This window comes from Saccoglossus kowalevskii, chromosome 1 (assembly GCF_978046115.1).
Source record: "Saccoglossus kowalevskii chromosome 1, keSacKowa6.1, whole genome shotgun sequence".
Lineage (NCBI taxonomy): Eukaryota > Metazoa > Hemichordata > Enteropneusta > Harrimaniidae > Saccoglossus > Saccoglossus kowalevskii.
In genome coordinates, this window is record NC_140641.1 from 29,562,055 (window position 1) to 29,577,913 (window position 15,859).

Genomic DNA, 15,859 nt, shown 5'->3' on the forward strand with positions numbered 1-15,859 from the left:
AATGAGAACTATCTTGTACCTAAATTTTTTAAAAACTAAGATTTGATGACAATGTTTTATTTTATTGCTTAATAATAACATTTCTGGTCATGAATACAACTTTGGTTATAGACTAACTGAGATTTAATGATTTATAATATATGGGATATGTAACTTTGAATATGCATACCACTAAAAGTTACAAAACGTTCAGCCATAAAAATGATTTTACTCGAATAACGTGATCAATGAAATAAGTTTACTACTGTAATTGTGAATCTGAGCATCTGCTTAGTGAAGCTTGACCTGTGTGAACATTATAGTAATAGTAAATGGTCTATCTTGCATACAACGATTGTCTGATAAAAATGTATATCTGGTTTTGTATACAATATCATCCAGGTATTTACAGTAGGCAATATCTTGTCTAAATGCAAAGCTTCTAATTGAATATGGGCATACTGTAAAACCATTTATTTTCAATATTTTGATGTTTTGAGCTATTTCACTGGATTTTAATTACACAAACTTTGAAAGGAAACAAAGAGTTCTGTTGTTATTTCACATGTTCATGTGGATTTCATTTAGTGGATTTTATTTATCAGCAAAAATAGCAAAATTAAAAACCAGTGAATAATTAAAATGCGTTTACTAATTATATGAGGGTTGCATGTTGCATTTAAAGTAGGCAACATCTTGTTCAGACATACCATATATGGTACTACAACATGGCATCAAAACTGTCTACTATTAAGGCATAATTGTGTCTAACCTGTAATAGACTACATTCCTGAAAACCAATACTGTTTTGGGGTGTAAAGTAACTTTTTACGCTTGATGAAACCACATGTATGTAATAGAATTCTGGTCAGAAAAAACACATGTTGCCTGTTGGCCAGCTCAAACTCATACAAAATTGATGTAAACAAAACACACAGATTTGCCAGTCTTCAACATTCTCAGAAATGCAGCCAGTTTCCAAGTGTCTAATCAAGAGTTGGCCAGATCCACAGGTCACAGGTCACAGTTCACAGGTCATGCACCGGTACTTGTCAATAAACAAAGCTACACACACAAGTCTAACAGCTGACGTAATTGAAGTACTGTAAAGGGGGTAATTATTCACTGGGTTTTAATTTAGCTTATTTCGCTGACTGGAAAAATGCGCTAAATTAAAACACAGTGAATATGTAAAAGTTAGCATAGAACACATTATCTAAATGACGAAACCGTGAATTTAAAACCCACTGAATATGCCTGAAATGGTAAATCAGTGAAATTTAAACCCAGTGAAAATTAGTCATTTTACAGTATGTCCTCATACATCACGTTTCAGGAAAAACTTGGTGAAGAAAACCCATTGGCTAACAACAACCATAAGATTTGAGGCTATGAACACTGATAGCTAATTGGCTGCATGAGAACTGCACTCCAATCTCACTGCTCCCGGGGAAAGTAGTCTATAGTGGAACATAATATATTCTTGGTTTTCACCAAAGAGGGCGCTCTTGTTAGATTTACAGATTCTATCACTTGCTGTGGCATACTTTTATTTTTACTAGGAGGAAAACAGTGAAAATGAAACACGATGAAAATACTTTATTTCTTGAAACTGTTTGCTTGAATTATTTGATAAATTAAACGTTTACAGCCCAAGTTTATGTAGTATGTTAAAAATAAATTCTTGCTTCAAAGGGGAGTTTTTGAAAACATGGATATTGTAATAAGCAGAGTGTGTTGTTCAGTTGTTAAATCTAACAAAATGATGCAAATCAAATTACTTTGATTCCTGAATGGAAAAAATGTTGAGATTCTTCAAAATTTAGTGAACTGCGTTCTGTTATTATACAGTTGCCATGACAATGCCAGTTTATACTAAATTCATATAGACATTGACAGACACTACAATACTAATTGCAGTATTGCTGTCAGTTTGGCAAATATTACAAGACAATGACTTGTACTGACATGAATACAAACGGTAAAGAGCGAGGCAAATGTACGAAGGAAACTCGTAATTAGATTGAAATGTTAAGTGTCGCTGTACAAAGAAAGCGCAACCTTGTCATGGACATGCTGATCTAAAATTTTGTTTCCTGGAGTGATGATTCAGGAATACCGTTGATTTGAGTTGCGTCATTATCTCTGCATTAATTGACATAAGGTAGTTTGAAATGATAAAACTAAGCAGAATCAAAAACTTGGATAGGGACAGGCAACTGTTGTGGCATTGAATAATGTTTTTAAGTCTACGTTCAGCAAGTAAACTTTCCTGATATTCATAACAAATTGTTTAAAAAACCAAGCCACACTTAAGTAACACTGTTGACATTAACAGATTTGTTTCTGTCTGCTCATGTTTTCCACACCTAAACTGCTTCACATGGTGAACTATGTTCTGTGGTTATGTCAGTTCTATTTTTATAATATGGTTAATACGGTTATAAAATTTGTATCTTAAAACTTAAGGAATACAGCTCTCCTGTAAGTACTGCCCTCTGTGGTGTAAGTGAGAGTTAGGGAAATTGTTTTGATCTCTGGTCATCAGTGAGTTGTAAAGCTGAACAACCAATCAGAGTTGGCTTGAATGACATCACTTTAACCATTTCACCACCTGTTCCCTCTTTACATCACAAATTCACAAAATAGTCCCGTCTATAGTCTGCAATTTCCTTCAGAAAATTAGGACAAAAATAGCCAAGTTTTTTGAGTAAAAATGTGGGGTTCATTTCCAGAATTATTGAAAAATACAAGAAAAAAGTGCTGACAAATTTGGGCGAGAAAGTTTACACACATCTACATTGTTTTGAAATCTCTAATTAAAAGTGATTCATCTGTAGAGGATGTGTCTTGTTGGACAGGTGTATTTTGTTACTATATTACTGTAAAATTTTGAATGTCTTATATTATTTGGCAGGTCACAAGAGATCTGTGTTAGACGTATATAAAGAAGATAAAACTGTGTTGATGAACAGTACACTAGATCAGTATTCTTGATGAGAAAACACTTGATTATGGAAAAATCTCAGTGCAATCCAGACATTTCTTACAAATCTCAGACAGTGCTGTCCCACAATGCCATGGTCCACAAAAATGTTATACAAATCACAGATTCTGGGGAAAAGTGTTACCGTAGTTACAGAATAGCGACAAGGTCAAGAGTGTTGATGTTATCTGTATAATTAGGATCCTCATAGCATATTGGGTATCCATACAAGTTTTCATGCTACCATGTTTGTCAAACATACAGCAAACCTGAAATGGCTTTCAGGTACACCTATATTAATACAGGTTATTCATACTTGAAAATTAGTCAATTTGCGATAAATTATACCTTAGTAAGCATTTGTACAGGTCGGTGTTCTCAATTAGTGGTTCTATGTTATTTTGAAAGGAACCTGTCTAAATTTATTGCTCTTCAGCAGGATGTGATGTCATGAAAGGTGTTGGGTTTTCGCTGTGAGTGTCCTATGAGTTGTGGAGGTTAGTCTGTGTCACATAGCCTCATTTACAATGTAACAAAGGTGGAAAGTTGGAAAGGGTTGTTCTTTTATACATTATTTAGAAATTGGTTAATTTTGATGTAATACAAGTGATACGAAAAAAATATAATTTAATATAAAGATAGGGGGAGTCTTTGAGTTTAGCCTGTCTGTCTGTGTTAAGTACACATGTAAAACAAAATTCAGCACATCTAATTATTAGTCCCTGTTCAGAAGCAGTTCGGATTGACCTACATGCATGCATCCATCTGTCTGTCAGTCTGCCCGGATTTGTTTCTAAAACATGTCTCGGCTGATCACATTCGAACTACACACATACATCATAATTTTTTGGGAGACATATGCTGGTCTATTTGTTTTATCATCTGATAGCCAAATGGCGGCCATTTTAATGTTAAAAATTCATTAAAATCAAGCATTTCTGCCATTATGAACCCAGATATTGGTCATACGTAGACAGTTATTGTCCATCTTGGTACATACATTGACCTTCAACTTCAACAGGACCATGTTTGTTTCAAAATCATATGAAAATATCTCTGAAATGCATTGACTGAACGCAATCAAATTTTACAACTACGTTGTACTTCATTTCATTTGTTTTTGACTCCCATGTGCGAAGCACATAATGGGAGTCTTTGCAGTTAGTGTGTCTGTATGTGTGTATGTGTGTATGTGTGTATGTGTGTATGTGTGTGTGTATGTGTGTATGTGTGTCTGACTGTTCCACTGCTATCTCAAGAACCATACATCGGTTTTTGATGAAACTTGGTGCATAGATGCTCTGGGCCAATGCGCAGATTTGATTAGGTTTTGGTAAAAATCCATGCTCGTTAATTACCTAATTTGCATGATAATTAGCTAATTTTTAGCTGTTCTATGACTGTTCCACTGATATCTAAAGAATCACTCATTGGATTTTGATGAAACTTGGTACATAGATGCTCTGAACATATGCGCAGATTTGATTAGTTTTTGGTAAAAATCCGTGCATATTAATTACCTAATTTGCATGATAATTAGCTGATTTTTAGCTGTTTCATGATTGTTCCACTGATATCTAAACAACCACTCATTGGATTTTGATGAAACTTGGTACATAGATGCTCTGAACATATGCGCAGATTTGATTAGTTTTTGGTAAAAATCCGTGCATATTAATTACCTAATTTGCATGATAATTAGCTGATTTTTAGCTGTTCCATGATTGTTCCACTGATATCTAAACAACCACTCATTGGATTTTGATGAAACTTTGTACATACATGCTCTGAACTAATGCTAGGTTTTGATTAGTTTTTGGTAATAATCCGTGGATACTAATTACCTAATTTGCATAATGATTAGTCAATTTTCGGTTTTTCCACTGATATCTCAAGCACTAATCATCACATTTCAATGAAACTTGATACATAGATGTCATATGACACTGCACAGACCTGATAGTTTTTATGGTAATATCAGTTCATATTAATTACCTAATTTGCATAATTAATTAATTTTCAGCATTTGATATAAGTACTAATCATCACATTTCAATGAAACTTGGTACATAGATGTCATATGACACTGCACAGACCTGATAGTTTTTATGGTAATATCAGTACATATTAATTACCTAATTTGCATAGTTAATTAATTTTCATCATTTGATATAAGTAGTGAGCATTACATTTCAATGAAACTTGGTACATAGATGTCATATGACACTGCACAGACCTGATAGTTTTTATGGTAATATCAGTACATATTAATTACCTAATTTGCATAATTAATTAATTTTCAGCATTTGATATAAGTAGTGAGCATTACATTTCAATGAAACTTGGTACTTACATACTCAAGGACTATGCAGAGATTGATTGTTTCGGATAAATATTTGTGCATATTAATCACCTAATTTGCATAATTAGTTAATTTTCAGCTTTTCCACGGGTATCTCAAGTAGTAATCATCGCATTTCAATGAAACTTGGTACATAGATCCTTTAGGACTATGCAGAGACCTGATTAGTTTTAGGGTAAATAATTGTGCATATTAATTACCTAATTTGCATAATTAATTTTCAGCTTTTCTACTGATAACTAAAGTACTAATCATCACATTTCAATGAATCTAGAATTATGCAGACCCAATTAGTTTCCGGTAAATATTTGTGCATATTAATCACCTAATTTGCATAATTAACCAACTTTCACACTGATATCTCAGGTACTATACATCACATATCAATGAATGCACATGGATGCTGTAGGACAATAGACAGACCTGAATAATTGTGGGTTAAAATCTGTACATATTAATTACCTAATTTGCATAATTAACCAATTTTAAGCTTTCACACTGATATCTAAAGTACTAATTATTCCATTTCAATGAAACTTAGTACAAAGATGCTCTAGGACAATGTACAAACCTAATTAGTTTGGGGTAAAAATCTGTTCATATTAATTCCCTAATAAGCATAATAATTCATAATTTGTTGGTTCTAATCACATTTCAATTAAACTTGGAAACATAGATTTTCTGTTACATTGCGCAGACCTCATTAGTTTTACACTCAAATCTGGTCATATTAATTTTCTGATTTGCATAATTAGTTTTCAGCTAAGTAATTTCGAATTATATTTAATGTGTCTCCAATACTCTCAGCACATGGGAGTTCTTTCTAAGCTTTCTTTGATTTATGTTCAGATTTAAAATGGTCAACTCATTTCAGTATTTTTAGTCCCCGTTCGGACGCAGTCCGCAAACGGGGACTTATGTTTTGACCTCCATGTGTGCGTGCATGCGTGTGTGTGTGCGTGCGTCTGTGCGTGCGTCCGGACCTGTATCTTAGAAATGCCTGGACCAATCACAATCAAACTTCACACATACATCATACATGATATTATACATATGCACGTCAATTTGTTTCACGATCTGATTCAAGATCGCCGAATGGCAGCCACTTTTGTGCTGAAAATCATCAAAGTCAAACATTTCTCGGCTGTTTACAAATGGATTTTGTTCAAACTTGGTATACACATTAGACATTATAGGACCTTGATCCTTGATGCGCATCATTTTGTTTTATGATCTGATTCAAGATGGACGAATGGCAGCAATTTTTGTGCTAAAAAATCCTAAAAATCAACCATTTCTCGGCTGTTTACAGATGGATTTTGTTCAAACTTGCTATATACATTAGACATGGGACCTTGATGCAAATAATTTTGTTTTTCAGATAAGATTCAAAATGGCCGACTGGCGGCCATTTTGTATTAATGAATGTGGTTAACGTGCCATATCTCTGACTTGCTTTCACTGATTATGTTCAAATTTTAAATATTCATTATACATCATGTCATAGACAGACAAATGGTGGCCTTTTTTGTGCTAAACAATCATCAAATATCAAGCATTTCTGGCATTCATGGATGAATTTCGTTCAAACTTGGTACATATATTAGACATTACAGGTTCCTGATGCACATCATTTATTTTTCAGATCGGATTCAAAATGGCTGTCTGGCGGCCATTTTGTTTTAATGAATGGGCTTTTAGACCCATATCTCCGACTTGTTTTGACTGATAATATTTTCAAATTTTAAATATTCATTATACATCATGTCATAGATAAACAGATATATTGGTTTGACTATCCTATTCAAAATGGCCGAATGGTGGTCATTTTTGTGCTAAAAAATCATCAAATATCAAGCATTTATGGGTGGATTTCGTTCAAACGTGGTACATTGTACATACATTAGACATTACGGGTTCCTGATGCTCGTCATTTTATTTTTCAGATTGGATTCAAAATGGCTGACTGGCGGCCATTTTGTTTTAATGATTGGGCTTCTAGAGCCATATCTCTTAAATGCTTTGACTTGTTATATTTAAATTTTATATATTCGTTATACTTCATGTTATATATATACATGTATTCAAAATGGCTGATTTTGAATGATGTTCCAGAGCAATATCTCTCAATATGGACAAGTACTTGTTTGATGATCAGATCCAAATGTCAATCATTTTAATGTTAAAAAATATTCCAGCTATATTACTATAAACAAAACTATATATCTTAAATTTGATAACTAACGGGGACTGTGCCATGCATGGCTTGTTTACTATTAAACCAACATGACATGACTTGTTTTAGTAAGTTATTTGTGAAAATTAATTTTCTAATTTGCATAATAACCTTGTTCCTGTTGTTTATCAATCGCATGTCAATGTGCATTGGTTGATTGTGTTCAATTACGTAGCTATTGTCTCATGGCACCATGAAACAACATTCTTTTGTGTTACTGTGATGTATTTTGAGAAACTTGTTCTAATATTTTTCAAAAATGGCTATAGAACACAATGTTAAAGAAAAATTGCATTTTTCGACACTTTGACTCAAGACAACAAAAAGTATATACCTGTATATAATGTTTTCAGCCTATGTCATCTGCCTACAATTTGAGATATGGCATAATATCTGCCATAGGATCCTATGGTAAAAGCATTTATAATACTGCCAGAATTGGAACTATCCACTCTGGGTATTTTCATTTATGAATAGGCTTTGAACCTAAGAATGAGAGAAATAAATCAGATATAGATTATTAAATTTATCTGTAATCTTATCATTCAATAGTACATTCATTACTTATTTAATTGAAGTTAAGTACTGATTCAATAACATCTAATCTATTAAACTAGAATCACATTATATACTGAGTAAGGTTTGAGCCATTACAATTTTTAAGGTTAACTGATTTTATTTTTCCTGACACTGTAGTTGCTCCTTCAGAAGCGAATCTAAAGATGGAAGTGCTTGTGTAAGCAAACATAATTTATAAATAAAAGTATACAAGATCAATTATTAAATATTACTTATTATCATACATCTAATGCCATAAGTTACAGCGTGCCATAATTTTGCGGTATTTTACGGGGTATTTTCATCCTACCATATCAGGAAATGCAAGATCCAAATATGGAATGATTACGCACGTAAGCAACCTCTAAGAATAAAAACAAACATGGCTGTCACCAGAGTTTGATCGGACTCCACACAAAGAAGTTCACTGATTCTGTTTTAAACATTTTGATTGCGGCATTCCCATGATGTATTCTTGGAAGGTAAAGATGTACAGTACATCATCGCATCGACATCCGCTGGAATTTTTCTATTATATCACCATGCATAGATACTGTAGAATACTTTATTTTCGCTTGGAATTTATTTTTGCTATTTTCGCCGAAGGAGTGATTCAGTGAAAATAAAATCCATCGAATTTACCTTTTTTTCTATATTTTACATTCAAAAATCAGCGAAAATAAATTCCATACAAAATACCCAAAAAGTCTTTTCAGCGAAAATTAATTCCAGTGAAAATAAATTATTTCACAGTATGTGTCATTATAGTACTGTTATTTACAGCAGCATATTCAACTTTTTGTCTCTATGATTTTGACAGGAATGTAAACTTGACAGAAAGTCATAGAATAATAACTTAACCCTCCTGAGTGCCATCTAAATCGGCCGCCCCATGTAAAATATTGATAAAAATTGACGAATATTTTAATTAAAAACTAAATAGTAATATCTGTAATTGTAACGTATGGTCCAAAATGATGATGAAATATAATGAAAATTTTACAAATTGAAAGGTTAAATTATCGGCTAACAAGGATGTACAAGATTATGATATACTATATACTGTGGAATACTTTATTTTCGCTGGAATTAATTTTCGTTGAAAAGGCTTTTTGGGCGTTTCGTACAGAATTTATTTTCACTAATTTTTGATGAGTTTAATATAGGAAAAAAAAGTATATTCGCTGGATTTTATTTTCACGGAATCATCCTTTCAGCGAAAATAAAGTATTCTACAGTATCTATGTATGGTGATATAATAGAAAAATTCCATCTGCGTGTCAACCGAACATCAATGGTTCTAACATTGACATTGCAGAATGCAGTGTACGAGTGGAAAGATTTGATTGTGTAGTCCAAAAAAAAAAGGGCGAGATTATTGAGGTATCATTGTATTGAAAAAGGCAAAACACATCTAACACACTTTGTAAACAAGCAAAAACAGATTGACGGTGAAAACGCTAACAAGGTTTTTCACATAAGTCTCATATTTTTGCATTAGATTTTGTCATCATCTCACAATTTTTGTTATTTCTAATCTTCGCTATGTAAATCCAGTTGCAACCTCTATCTTATAAATCCTTGTTATTACCTAGGACAATGATTTACAGTCTTATTTAAAACTAACAAAGTATAAATTAATACTGTATTTCATCTATTACTAGCACATTTAATTTAATTTATACTTCGTTACTTTTGAATAATACTGTAAATCATTAATTAACTTATGGCCGGAACCCAAGAGAATAAACAAATCTTCCAGTGGCGCCAGCACCGGGGGTTGGGGGTTGGGGGGTCGTCCCTCCCAAAACATGTTGAAACCCTCAAAATGCAGGAAATAGTGTTTCAGAGGGTCTAGATTTCAGATCTCACCCCCCCCCCCCATGCAAAATTTTGTGCCGTCGCCCCTGTCTTCTTCATGGTTGGTAATCTAGGGCAACTATGGCTGTCTAGTATTTATGCTTACAGTGTCTTTTTGAATCATTTGTCAAAATGAGTACTGAAAATCAATTGGTGAATAATTAGCTTCCAGACCTTATCAACTGTCAGAGTAGTCATTGCTGACAGTATATCCATCATCTTATGATTAATTTTATGTAATTAAACAATCTTATTGTGCCCATTGCTTATTTAGTTTGACTTCTTGCTAATATGATACTCTGGCATGTTTCATTCTTTGTAAGGGGGGTCTGACCAAGATGTTATGAATTTAAATTTTATGACCGAATGTGATACCCTGGCATATTTCATTCTTTGAAGAGGGGTCCGACAATATGTTATGAATTTTAATTTGATAACGGAATGTTATACCCTGGCATATTTCATTCTTTGAAAAGGGATCTGACCAAGATTTTATGAATTTTAATTTTATGACCGAATGTGATACCCCTGGCATGTACCATTCTGGAAAAGATGGTGTCAGCACTATCGGTATATGTTATGATTTTTAATTTGACAATATCCTGTTACTGTAGCATGTTGAATTATTAGAAAGGAAGTGTAGAAGTAAAAGTATTTTATCATGATACATTTGTGTGTAGTATTATGTGAAAAGGAGTGTCATTTATACATGGTTTTTATTTTATGTTAATAATAATAATAATAATAACTTTATTACACTACTAAAAAACCTTCAGAGGGTTTTTGTATGGTAAGGAACATAAATACATACAATACATAAGAGATAAAAATAAAATGTTAGTAAAATAAAATAAAAAAAATAAATTAATTACTTTCTGTGGTTTTAAAAATTGTGCTCTTTAAGTATTTTGCTAAAGCTATATTATTCTCTATAATCTTTTTAAATATGGAATTCACATCCATTGTGTAAATATTTATTGAACACTCATCAAACAGTTTTTTTCTTTGTTCTATATAGCCAGTACAAAATAGCAGGAAATGCTTTAGTGTTACATTTATTACAGTGTCTATTTTCTAATTCTGTTTTGGGCTTTGTTCTTCTACCTAATTCTATTTCTAAGTTGTGGTCACTCAGACGGAATTTTGAAAGCATTTTCCTGAGGCTGAAATTTGAAATGTTTTGCAAATAATTTTCCATATTATAGCTTACTTTGAATAGTTTGTATGTTCTCAGTTTTGTTCCCCTATTTTCATTGGTTTCACTGAAATTTAGTTTTTCTCTCCATCTTTGAATATAAAACTCAGATAGTCTGAGTTTTACTTTTTTTAGTATTAAAAATTATTACTTTTTTTATTAGTTAATATCAATTCAGTGATAACCCCTAATTTTGAATGTGTCTAATTTTAATGTTGATAAATAAAGTTTCACAAAAGTATGTTTGAAAATACAAAGTCACATGTAAAAAAGTAAATTTTTTAGATAAACGTATTACTATATGTGGACTCTAGGGGGAAAAAGTAAAACATGAGCTGTTCAATTTGAAAAAAAAAAAAATTGGGCGGGGGGGGGGGGGTTTACGGTAACAGTTTCAAACACAACTGAGCAATCTTAATTTGTCTTTTTATATCCTAATTTTAAAACATCTGAAGTACTTTTCTTTATACTTACTCCCTCCTGTGTATAATGGTCTGACCTTTATGTTTAGTAAATCAATACAATTTCCTCTTTACTTCACTTTGCATTGCTCTGTAGAGTTAAATGCTAACTCCCTGTTAGTTACTCTCTAGTTTTTCCTGGTTCCAGAACTGGCATCTGACTTTGTGGCCTGTGCCATTCTTATCCAGGGGAAGCCGGTTACATTCCCCGTGTGCAGTTGGTGGCTAACAATTCCCAAAATAAGCTTCTTATATGTCTGACCAGTTCTTGCATTTTCTTTTCTACCATGATATGGTATATTGTTGAAGTTTAAATATATTGCTAATATATTAGTTTGCATTAATGCATTGTATAAAGGTGTAAAAGCTTGTATAAAAAAAATATAGGTGCTCATATTCTTTCAGGGAAAACTGTGGCAAAAAAAGTGTGCTGTTTGAAATGCCTTTAAAAGAAATAACATGTAAAATATGTGGTTTCATCGTGGTAGGGTTTCTAAAATCTTATTAAACTCTTTGAATGCCATCTTGTTGCCTAAATTGTATGATATTTAAAATAGATTTAGATATTTTTATTAATGAATTCGGATCAAAATTACATAATTTCCAAAAGTCTAAAATTGAAAAAAAAAAGAAAATGAATTATCGTAGTATAATATAATAAAAAAACTTGATATTTGGCAAAATGGTTAGCGTGTCCACCCAGCATCAGGGAGATTGTGGGTTTGACTCCCATGGTTAGCTGACCTGGTTTGTGACGTAATGGTTAGCATGTCTGCCCAACATCAGGGAGATTGTGGGTTTGACTCCCATGGTTAGCTGACCTGGTTTGTGGCGTAATGGTTAGCATGTCTGCCCAACATCAGGGAGATTGTGGGTTTGACTCCCATGGTTAACTGACCTGGTTTGTGACGTAATGGTTAGCATGTCTGCCCAACATCAGGGAGATTGTGGGTTTGACTCCCATGGTTAGCTGACCTGGTTTGTGGCGTAATGGTTAGCATGTCTGCCCAACATCAGGGAGATTGTGGGTTTGACTCCCATGGTTAACTGACCTGGTTTGTGGCGTAATGGTTAGCGTGTCTGCCCAACATCAGGGAGATTGTGGGTTTGACTCCCATGGTTAGCTGACCTGGTTTGTGACGTAATGGTTAGCGTGTCTGCCCAACATCAGGGAGATTGTGGGTTTGACTCCCATGGTTAGCTGACCTGGTTTGTGGCGTAATGGTTAGCGTGTCTGCCCAACATCAGGGAGATTGTGGGTTTGACTCCCATGGTTAGCTGACCTGGTTTGTGGCGTAATGGTTAGCGTGTCTGCCCAACATCAGGGAGATTGTGGGTTTGACTCCCATGGTTAGCTGACCTGGTTTGTGGCGTAATGGTTAGCGTGTCTGCCCAACATCAGGGAGATTGTGGGTTTGACTCCCATGGTTAGCTGACCTGGTTTGTGGCGTAATGGTTAGCGTGTCTGCCCAACATCAGGGAGATTGTGGGTTTGACTCCCATGGTTAGCTGACCTGGTTTGTGGCGTAATGGTTAGCGTGTCTGCCCAACATCAGGGAGATTGTGGGTTTGACTCCCATGGTCAACTGCACACTCAGCAATGCCAGGCTGGTGACATTCGTATTTGGGCTGTCTTACACATGGCAGTTTCTGTAACTTGACTATGAGCGGCAGTCAGGTGAGAGGGTGGAGAAGGAACTGCACATCCTTTGTTTACCTTAAAAAGTCATGTGCTGGTCAGGCAAGCAGGTCTAACTTACTTGTCTACCTACTCATCTGTCAAATCGACAGGAGAATATATACTATGATAGCATCATGTTTCATATATTTATGTAAAATACAGAGGATATGGTAAAAATAAATCATATTTCAATAATCTAGCATAAAATAGAAGTGATTTTGAGTTTATCTAATAGAGCGAATACGATAGTAGTTTTGGTAATTTATCAATGGTTTGTTACTGTCAGTTTTACAGGTGTTTTGATAATTGTACACTGTCATAACCTTTAACTCTTCGCCATCGTCCTCAAGATGAAACAGTAAATCGAGCGTTCTCGGAGTGATGACTTGAAACCCGATCTTTAAAATTTATGTATCTTGACCGCAAACTAAGTGATATGGTGAAAAGATGCATCATAGCAACTATATTCATCTTGACCCTCTCATCATTAGATTAGCAACCCCTTCAAAGAGTGGTATCTTCCATAGTCTTTAATTGTATGTTGTTTACCATTACATGAAACTTAATATACTTTTATTTGCTTTTTTAAGGTCAAATGGCTTCATCTTTTATCAAAGTATAAAGCTTTTATTCAAGACCAATTTAAACAGAACAGTTACGTATTTTCCTTTAGAAACCTTCAGACTGTTTGCTTTCACGTATCTTGATCATTAAATTGAATGTGATATTACCTGATATATTAAACCTTAAACGCAGTCTACTAAGAATTCAACAAATAAATTATAACATTATTTATCAAATTATAATTTATTGAGGGAGGGGGGGGGGCTTTACAAAAGGTGATGGAATTAGTAAGAAGAGTTGCGCAGACTGGAAATTCTCTGGAGATGCGAGTGTGTTACTATTTACGCATTGTAGGGTGTGGGAGATGTCATGGATAGATGACTGCTCTATTAGCCTTGCTTCGTACCACCTCTTATTCCTGACAGCTCAAATTCAACTTTGGAAGTAATCTTGGATACAAATCAATATGCACTCCATGTGGCTGTCGTTATTGCTCTGACTCTCACCGTGCTCACTACGTTCTATCTTTTCCTTGGATTAGTGGCATATTTCAACACAGGCTGTCGATCATAATAACTTTCAAGATGATGTTTTTATCCTCTGAACAGAATAGACAAAGAAGAAGAGCTAACAATATGTCTGCAGATAAAACCAAAGTGACGATCAAGAAGAAGTTGGGATGTGGAGCCAAGTGTCTTAAATTTCTCATCTTTTTCTTCAATTTTATATTTCTGGTAAGATCACTTAAAATTTAGACATTTCAATTTGTACCAATATTCCGGATTCATTATTTTAATGAGGTGATGAACAAGAGCAGTTTTAATGCTTATCTGTGTTTTGTATCTGTCTCCTTGACAACATAGATTTTGTAATTCATGCATTGAAATTCAAATTCCTTGTATATTGTAGTTCCAATCATTCTACTGTACCTTAAAGCAAGCATTTCAATTTGTTCAAGGCTGGGTTTTTATGAATCACAGATGTTTGCTTTCACAGTTTAAAATATTGCCTTAATAATTTCAACTCAGTGTGTGGACTCAATCAAGAGTTCAGTTGAAAAAAATAATATTTACGATAATTATTGTTATTATTATTAGTGCTCCTGTGTTTCTATGGTTACAGATTGCTGGCTGTGCAGTTCTTGGGGTTGGGGTATGGATTTATATTGAGAGTACTAGCATCAAGGCGATTATGGGGAGTTCATTGTTGTTGAATTCAGCATACACATTGATGGTAGCTGGAGCTATTGCAATATTGATGGCTGCTCTTGGTTGCTGTGGAGCATGGAAAGAAAATAAATGTTTACTGATGACAGTAAGTCAAGTGTGGTTTGAAAAATCATTAATACCATGAATGTGAAGGGGGGAGGGCTATTCAGGAAGAAATCAAATTTAAATTTAAAAACATTTCACCATCAATTATATCTCAATCTACAACAGAATCAAACCGTAATTCTGGATGAAAATGTATGTTTTGTTTACCCAGCATTTAGAAAACATCCATGCTTTATTGATTTTTTTTCACACTCAGTTTTATACACATGTAATGATGCAGTGTCATTCATCGGTTCTCACCGCTAATTTGCATGAAAGACCGTGTTTACATTGATTTTACTACGCTGTAACTACACCTTACTTTGCACTTAATAATCTTTTTATCTCTGTACAATGGTACCTTTGTTAGTTTATGAGAATTTATGATGCCGTTATGTGTAATGCACCGTGTATAACTTCACAAAATCTCTCAAATAAAATCACTCTGAGGTGACGCTGTTGACCTCGCAAGTGGATAATTAGTTGTGTTTTATTTGAGGAGATAATGGAAAATCTTGTGGAACTAGAATTTAAATCTGCAGTTGCTATAACAGTAACGTGGTATGTCAGTTTGAGTTTATACGCACAAAACAGTGCGTACATAAAAGTTAAAAATAGCTTTCAGTAAAAGAGATGGCAGAATGTCAGAGGTTTTATAAATCAA

General features: G+C 33.8%; 1 protein-coding gene across 1 annotated transcript in view; it reads left to right on the top strand.

Moving 5' to 3' along the window:
- Window positions 1-15,859, top strand: part of LOC100374248 (CD151 antigen-like) — a 56,078-nt gene that overhangs the window by 17,984 nt on the left and 22,235 nt on the right. The window contains exons 2-3 of the mRNA XM_085500616.1: window positions 14,491-14,616; window positions 15,005-15,196. Of these exons, the coding sequence (XP_085356742.1) occupies window positions 14,491-14,616; window positions 15,005-15,196 (318 nt within the window). The remainder of the gene's footprint in view (window positions 1-14,490; window positions 14,617-15,004; window positions 15,197-15,859) is intronic.